Source organism: the organism of the source record quoted next, unplaced genomic scaffold, assembly GCF_019419815.1.
Source record: "Pyrus x bretschneideri cultivar Hongxiangsu unplaced genomic scaffold, Pyrus_bretschneideri_v1 Contig11, whole genome shotgun sequence".
NCBI lineage: Eukaryota > Viridiplantae > Streptophyta > Magnoliopsida > Rosales > Rosaceae > Pyrus > Pyrus x bretschneideri.
In genome coordinates, this window is record NW_025999402.1 from 7644574 (window position 1) to 7652919 (window position 8346).

The 8346-nt window shown below is 38.1% G+C and overlaps 1 protein-coding gene across 1 annotated transcript; it reads left to right on the plus strand.

Annotated features, from left to right (window-relative positions):
* Positions 1 to 4727: 4727 nt before the first annotated feature.
* LOC103954451 lies at positions 4728 to 6911 on the plus strand. The gene is made up of 2 exons (XM_009366282.3): positions 4728 to 5203; positions 5968 to 6911. Exons 1-2 carry the CDS (start codon positions 4848 to 4850, stop codon positions 6620 to 6622), a joined length of 1011 nt encoding a protein of 336 aa, XP_009364557.2. The 5' UTR covers positions 4728 to 4847; the 3' UTR covers positions 6623 to 6911.
* The last annotated feature ends 1435 nt before the right edge of the window (positions 6912 to 8346 follow it).

Consider the following 8346-nt stretch of genomic DNA (forward strand, 5'->3'; position numbering starts at 1 on the left):
ACCGGTATATGAGGTGTGATACATCACGTGTCATTATATAAATTGTAGGATATATGTGCTAAAAAGTTAATAATTTTAAAAAATAAAATTTCCTACCACTCCTATTAAAACACGTGGTGTATTACTTGTGTTCCTGTCACAACTAAAAATTTCTCGTAGTGTGGGCCCGACTGGGGAGAATACAGAGGTGTGGTGGAATTACAAAATGGAAAGGGATCCTCTCGGGATCCCTTCCACTTAATCATCCTCATCAAAGTATCTGGGTCCTTGAAATTTAATCCAACAGCTAAAGTTATTATAACTTTTAGTGGACCTCTATTTTTAGTCGTTGGATCAAATTTCAAGGACTTAGATTGTTTAACGAGGAGGATTAGGTAGAAGGGATCCGAAGAGGATTCATTTCCTCACAAAACGACCCATCAACGATGTGGAAACGGGTTCGGACTCTAGTTATGGTAATGGGTTCGGACTCCATATATTTATGTAAGGTTTTTATCACAAATGATTCCTGAAATTGACATCACTTCTCATTTTGGTCCTTAAAATTGAAACCGATCAATGTCGTCTTTGAAATTTGGTACCACAAACCAATGTCATTCTTACTATCCCATTCCGTTAAGTTTTTAGTTACTTGGATGACGTGTTACACATGGAGACCCATACGACCAATGATGTGGTGGTGCCACATGAATTAAACATAAAAAACAGTTTTTTAATTTGATTTAAGATTTAAAAACTCATTAACAAAACTGAAAAAAAAGGTAAGATAGATAAACAAAAATAAAAATGAACCTAATACCTCCATCTCAAAATGGATTGCCGAAAATTAAAATCAAATTCGATTTGGGAAAAACAAAATCCAAAAAATGAAATCAAAACACGTATTAGGGATCTATAGGAAATAGAGTGAGAGTTTGTGAGTCACCTCCCCCACCCCAAGCCCAACCGAACCTATCCCATAACCTCGTTGCTAGTCGTTCCTCATCCCGTCCCCTTGACTTTGGTGCTTTGGAGAAGAACATGAAATTAAATTTGAAGAGGGTATGGAGAATTGGAGATGATAGTTGGAGATGATAGTTGGAGATGATAGTTGGAGATGAGGGAGGTGGCTGGGCAGGTAACTGGGTTAGTATTTTCATCTTCTTTTTCTTTTCTTTTTTTTCTTTTTTTTCAACCCATAAATGAAGATCTCTTTTTGATTGAAGAAGCTGGGTTGGTCGTGTGCAATTTTTTTTTTTTTTTTTTAATAGTTGTGTCCTTGATTTTAAATCTTTTTTTTTTAAAAAAAAGGTTAGTCCATGTGGCACCACACCATTGGTTGTATGGGTCCTCTTGTCAGACACCTCATCAAAGTAACAGAAAAATAAACGGAATGGGATAACATTGATTTGTAGTACCAAATTTCAGGGATGATATTGATTGATTTTCAATTTCAGGGACTAAAGTGAGAAATAATGTCAATTTATAGACACTATTTGTGATAAAAACTCTTCATGTAATTTCCTTTTCTTCTTTTTTTTTGATGAGCATGTAAATTTCCTTTTAAAAAATTAAGGTAAATAAAAAAAATTTCTACAAAAAAATTATATATAATTTTTTTACTAAGGAAATGAATACACAAGTTTTTGAACCTTATTATATGAGATATCATCAACCTCAGCATGCCTATACAATCGATTGCAACACAAACAACAACTACAAAAATAAAAACATTGAATGGAGTTCTTCTAGTCTAGTCTAGTCTAATCACGGATAGTTGATACTAGATCAATTGTTTTTCTTCTTCTTTTTTTTGTCCTAACTCATGATCTGAATGAGTCACACATACACCCTAGTACATGTTCCTCATCGCTAAGGACATCCCCCAATAGTGGGGGAGTTCGTGACATTTCTGATTGGATGTCTTGTGTTTCTAATAAGTTGTTTAATAGTTGGCATATTGAATCATACAAACCCTTTAAGGGAAGGGATCCCCATTTTTCAAAAAAAAAAATGAGGACACCCTCTTAACCATTAGATTTGACTTTAATGAAATTATGTGACTGAGATTAAATCACAGGCCACAAGATCTCAACCACATAATTTCATTAAAATCAAATCTAATGGTTAAGAGGATATCACCATTTTTTTTGAAAAATGGGAATCACTTCCCTTAAAGGCTCCCTTGAATCATATACATAATGGGCTGGTTTAGTTCGATCTTAACCGGATGATTATGAATTATTTTATTTCTATATTAATAGATTAATGAATAGAATATTAAATTTGGTAAGAAGATAAAATCTCAAATCACTAATTCATCTGAAATTTTTGTTTTGTTTTTTTAATTTAGTCGCTACAAGATCAACAATTCCATGAGTTTGGGTTTCTGTTGCTGATATAAAAACATTTTTTTCCATATATTCGAATACAACCCATTTTAATTAACAAAACGATAACGACTTTAACAGGTATCGCCGAAATAGCAAAGCCATATAAAGTCATCGTGGCTCATCCATATAAAGTCATCGCAGAAAAGCGATTCCACATAAAACCATCATTGGTAGACGAAACTACATCCTAATGCCTATGATGGTGCAGCCGTCAAGTTCAGTCACCAAAGTGGTCAACCTAAAAATGGCCTTCGGGTTAGTGATAAAGAAGTCAAAGAAAAGCTTTTTAGCCAAAATAATCCATAAGATTGGGATAATTCTTTACTTTGTTCCTTGTAAATTAAAATCAATAGAAGTGGTCTCTGAAATTGTCCACTATCAACCATTTTGCTCATTCCGTGAAAAATCTCCGTTAAATTGAGGTTGTTTTTGTCAAACCAACCCCTTTACTTAAACGGGTGGTTTCTTCAATTTAAGAGAGATGTTTCACAGAATGACCAAAATAATTATGATGACAATCTTAGGGACTACTTCTGTCAATTTTGAATTTCAGAGACCAAAATAAATAATTACAAGAACCATTTTAACTAAAAAGCCTAAAACTAATAGTACGTAATTTGGATACAATTTATTATCTGTTCAGAGTCTATATAGAGGTTCCCTATATTGGAAAGTGGGGGGGGGGGGGGGAATCTCTTTTTACATGGAAAATGATCCTAGAGATCCTGTGATCATGATTGTTCATCGTATATCCTACGGAAATTTTTCGTTAGGTACTATTTGTATTTAATTTAAAATTTAAAATTTTGAAATGATTTCTGATCGCATAATGTACGATGAACGATCATGGGATCCCTAAGATCCCTAGAAAAATGATTTGGCGAGGATCATTTTCCTTTTTACATAACATAAAGGATGGACCCTGAATTTAGAAACAAATTCCTATCTGTGAATTTTATTTTATCCACTGCTATGCATTTTCTCAATTAATTATTTTTTAGGGTAAATATCAGTTTACTACACTCAAGTTTCGTGGTTTTCAACATTTGGTACATGAAGTTTTTTTTCTCCCAGAGTTATACCTAAAGTGTTAATTGGACAGTCTCATACATCCATTAGTTTGGCTGTTAAGTTTCCCGTTAATTGATGACGTGGCACCCATGTGGACAATGAATAGATGCCACATGTCATTAAGGGGTCTACGTGGAAATTAAAAATTAATTAATTATTAAAATAAAATAAAAAAAGCCTAAAACCTACCTGTCTTTTACCTCCCCCCATCTCTTATTTACCCTGCAACCCCTACCCCCGGGCACCTTTTCCCTTCCTCATCCCCACGCACCCTCTCCTTCCCTTCTCTTTTCCCCAACCAAAACCCATGTTCCTTTTCTGGTATTTTCTGCAATGGTGCAAGGGTTTCCTCCATATACCTCTCATGGATCCAAGTGTCACCTTCTCCTCACCTCCTTAGATTCGGCCCTCTTTCCAACGTCCCCAACTCTGCCACCGCTTGCTCCGCCTTGACCTTCCTCAACCTTTCTTCAAACTCTCTCGATTTCTCCATCACATCGTCCTCATCTGCCTTCCCCCTCTGCATTGAGATAGAAGATCAAAAACCAAACATAGTTGAGAATTTCAAATATTTGATCAGGAACAAATAGAACCACTTCTAAAGAACCCAATAACTACCTAAAAAGAAAAGGGAACCAAGGTCAAGTCGATAAGAGGGAGACTTGTCGGCGTTGCCTTGACGGATGGATTGCAGAATAGGATGGAAGAGAGAAGGGAGGCTAGTGCAAGTTGTAGAAGAGAGAAGGGAAGGAAGGGTGTGTGTTGCAAAAGAGAGAAGGGAGGGAGAGGGTGCGGGGGGAAGAGGAAGGGAGAAGGTGCGTCGGGGAGGGGGTAAGGGTAGGGGTTGCAGATTAAAGAAGGGATGGGGGGAGGTAGAAGACAAGTAGGTTTTAGGTTTTTTTTCTTTTTTTTTTTTGAATTTTTAATTTCTATGTGGACCCTTTAATGACACGTGACACCGTCCATATAAGTGTCATGTTATTATCTAACGGAAGACTTAACAATCAGACTAACAGATGTATGAGACTGTTCCAAAATTAACACTTTAGGTATGATTCTGGAATAAAAAAATTTTATGTATCAAATCTTAAAAACTACGAAATTTGAGGATAATAAATTGATATTTAGCCTATATTTTAAATACAAGAAAATGGAATTATTGCTTCCGCATACTGTCATTTGTCACACTCCATGTTCCATGCGACGCAAGTCTCCACCAATCACATGAACCCTGGAGAAAAAAGCAAAAAAAATAAAATATAAAAATCCTCGCGGCCCTTGAAAGTTGAAACGACGTGGCTTAAGGCCGTTCCCCAAATCAATGTCGCGCAATCCCAATCTTCCTGCAGACCTAAAATTCAGAGACTTGAAGGTATGAAGACTTCGGCGTAAAATTGAATATACATGGCTCTGTGGTCGTCACCGTCAACTTCGTCGTCGCCGAAGGGGATAGTGATAACGGTGCCGGCGCTGGTTCTCATGGCGTCAGTTGCCGCAGTTTTCTTCTTCTTTCTCTTGTCCTCTTTATCGTCGCCGTGCACTTGCGGCGGCGGTGCTGGTATTGCGCATGTGGGTTATGTCGGTGGACCCAGTGTCGGCGTGTCGGAGGGCGGAGGAGGAGAGACGATATGGTCATCGAAGGAGGATGTGGAGTGGGTGAAGGATCAGATCCGAGTGAACGGGTTGCATATGCAGGATAACGTGTTGAGGAAGGGAATTAACCCTCGCACCAGAGCTCAGCAGCTTGAAGATCTCTTGCAGTCAGTAGTCTCTCTCTCTCTCTCTCTCTCTCTCTCTCTCTAAGTACTTGTATAATATGATGTGCACATTTGTGTGATTAGAAATGGGGACGTGGATTTGTGCAGTGGGATTGTGAATTTGGACATCAATTGAATTTGGCATGGGCTTTGGGAATTGGGTATTCAATTGTGAATTAGGGAACTATATTTTTGGATTCAAAGCTGCCAACTTTAATTTTGAGTACCAGTTCATGTGATTTTTGTGCCAAGTGAGGATGTGGGGGAGTTGAGATTACATCAGTAAACTTCGATTTTCATGAGATCGCATCAGTAAACTTCGATTTGTTTAGTTATGTGGACGTGAACTCGAATTTGTTGCTTAAGTTTCTGCATTTTCTTTGCACTTTATCTTTTCGATGCTAGTTTGGCAAGTTCTGTGTTGCTCTGTTTGGTTTATGTATTAGGGTGGAGAGAAAGGAAAGGATTAAGTTTTGATCATTGCCTACATTTATAGAACATGGAACTTAGACTAGATCATATCCTTTGAAGTGATTTGTTCTATTCCTATTGTTTCGATAGACATTTCTTTGTAACATGATGATTGTTTAGTTAGAGTTTTCTCATGCTTGTTTGGGAAATTCTTCTCTCTCGTTGTGCTTTAATGTGCCTGCAGTTATAACATATTCGCATGTTTGTGGGTCAATCGAAACAACAGAAATTATATGTTATGTGAATACAGGGATGATTTTGTACAAAGAATTGACCAGTAGTTTCTGAATTTTCAGATTCAAGGGTATATCTCACTATGAAGGACCTGATTCGGAAAATCATACTGCCCTCCCATGCCCTGGTGAGCTCTTGACTGAGGAGCACCACAGTAACTACGGTGAGCCTTGGGCAGGTGGGCGAGATGTTTTTGAGTTCCTCGCCCAGTCCTCTCATCTGAAGCCTGACTCCAATGTCCTTGAGATCGGTTGTGGTACCCTCCGAGTTGGTTTGCATTTCATTCGCTATCTTAATCCCGGACACTTCCACTGTCTTGAAAGAGATGAGCTCTCGCTAATGGCTGCCTTCAGATACGAGCTTCCTTCCCAAGGTCTTCTGCACAAGCGCCCTTTGATTGTGAAAGGTGACAACATGGACTTCAGCAGATTTGGGTCCAATGTTGTGTATGACTTGATCTATGCTAGCGCTGTGTTTCTTCATATGCCTGATAAGCTTGTGTGGGTTGGATTAGAGAGATTGACAAATAAACTGAAACCCTATGACGGGCGAATCTTCGTTTCCCATAATATCAAATTCTGTTTGCGGTTGGGAGGAGACGAGTGTACAAAGCGGCTCACGAGTTTAGGCCTGGAGTATGTCGGAAAGCATACACATGACAGCTTGCTGTTTAATCACTATGAAATCTGGTTCGAGTTTAGGCGGACAAAGGCTTAGAGTTGCAGAATTTATTCATTTTTTCACTGCCTTCCGTCCTACTTTAGATACGGGATGTGAAGCGATGCGTGGCTGCGGTGCTCTTGTGGTATTTGTTTTATAACTTTGGCCACCATTCTCTGAAGGTCAAGTCTTTTGACCTTCTATTTATGATTGTACTTGTTAGAGTGGCAGATCGTTTGTGCAGGAGGCTGAGGCCTGTTTTGTATTTTTGGATAGGAAAATTGTAACCTCTAAGAATTTGATAACACTTTCTTTGAATTTATATAAGCTATTCATTTTTCCTTCAGCAGTTGCTTAATAAGTTGCATGATTCCTTGTCAACTTAAATTTTCTCTGACGATGTTGTAATCACGAGAATGACCTACCTACACCGGCTACCTACACCGGCTATGTCATTGTGGTGGTTCCTTATTGTAATCACGCTTTTATTGTGACGATACGTCAATCTAATCATACTTTATTCTGAAGGTATCTTAATCTAGTCACGGTTAAATGTAGCATTATTTCAACCTAAAAATGATCTGGAAACTCAGTTTCCCAAAACCCCAAAAATGCAGACTAAAACCCTAAATCCTAATCAAAGAGAAATAGAGACCCAAAGGAGCAACATTTTCAAGAATGCATCGCTCTTCACGGATCATAAGCACCGCATTGTGCAATAAAAAATCCAACTTGCCGTCATCGTTCTCCGGCTACCATTTCGGTGATCGCAGCCTAGCTCTGTCATTCCGTTCGATATCCTCCACGACGCAGCTGGATAACTCATGGATGAACAAGATCAAAGGGGTCTTCACCGGCAACAAGACCTCTCCGGAAGAAGCAAGATCAAAGGTGAATTCACTGGTTCCGTTTAACGATAATTATTTGTTGCGTTCGATTACAAGGGTTGGCGGATATGATGAAGATGCTACAAGAATCGGCGCGTTTAAGAAGTACATTGTCGGCAGAAGCGATATTTCGATATCTCGGAGGATTTGATTCAACTGGAGAGGTTGGTTTTACCCTTTTGAATTGATGCTTTACTTGTTAAGTTCTTGCCAGAGGAAATTTCTGTTTGGTCCATTTGGCAATGTGTACACTTATGTGCTTATGCTTGTAAAGTTCAAGTTTCATAGGTTAATCTCCAATTTATGTGGGAATCTGGAAATTTCTCGCACTCTTTCTTCTGTTGAATTACTTCAAAGCCGAGTTCTTCTGCCTACTTAAACTGCCAATATAATCGCTACAGAAAATCGAGCTGTTAAGCTGAAGGAAACTTCATAATTTCAAGGGATGCAGCCCAAAGTATTTACTTATTGGCATTTCAAAATGTTCCATATCAGATCTATGTGTGTATATTGTGCGGAGGCCTTGGTTTGTTTCGATACATTTCTTTAAGATCCCAACAACACAAAATTCTGATAACGATTTTCGACTGTAGGAACTTTGCTTTTGTAACATGTCAAAAATGAACTGTGTCAAAGTTTCCCGTTGAAGTGTATCAAACTACTGTGCAAGAGGGCGGGTGCACATGAAAAGGAGAAGATTGTTAATTACCATAAAATCACACTCTTAAAATTGAATTAATATATTAATTGTGTTCAACTCAAGTGTATAGACCATTTGATTCATCATAGATTCTCGACTAATGAAATCTTTACGAGAGGATCGTTTGTGCACACACCATAATAGTTATAGATATGATGGATATATGACAAGACGGTTCTTGCATTATTATTATT

Coding starts and splice junctions, on each gene's coding strand:
- LOC103954451 (XM_009366282.3), top strand. CDS start 4,848: ATGGCTCTGTGGTCGTCACCGTCAACTTCGTCGTCGCCGAAGGGGATA. Junction 5,204..5,967: donor CAGCTTGAAGATCTCTTGCA/GTCAGTAGTCTC, acceptor CTGAATTTTCAG/ATTCAAGGGTATATCTCACT.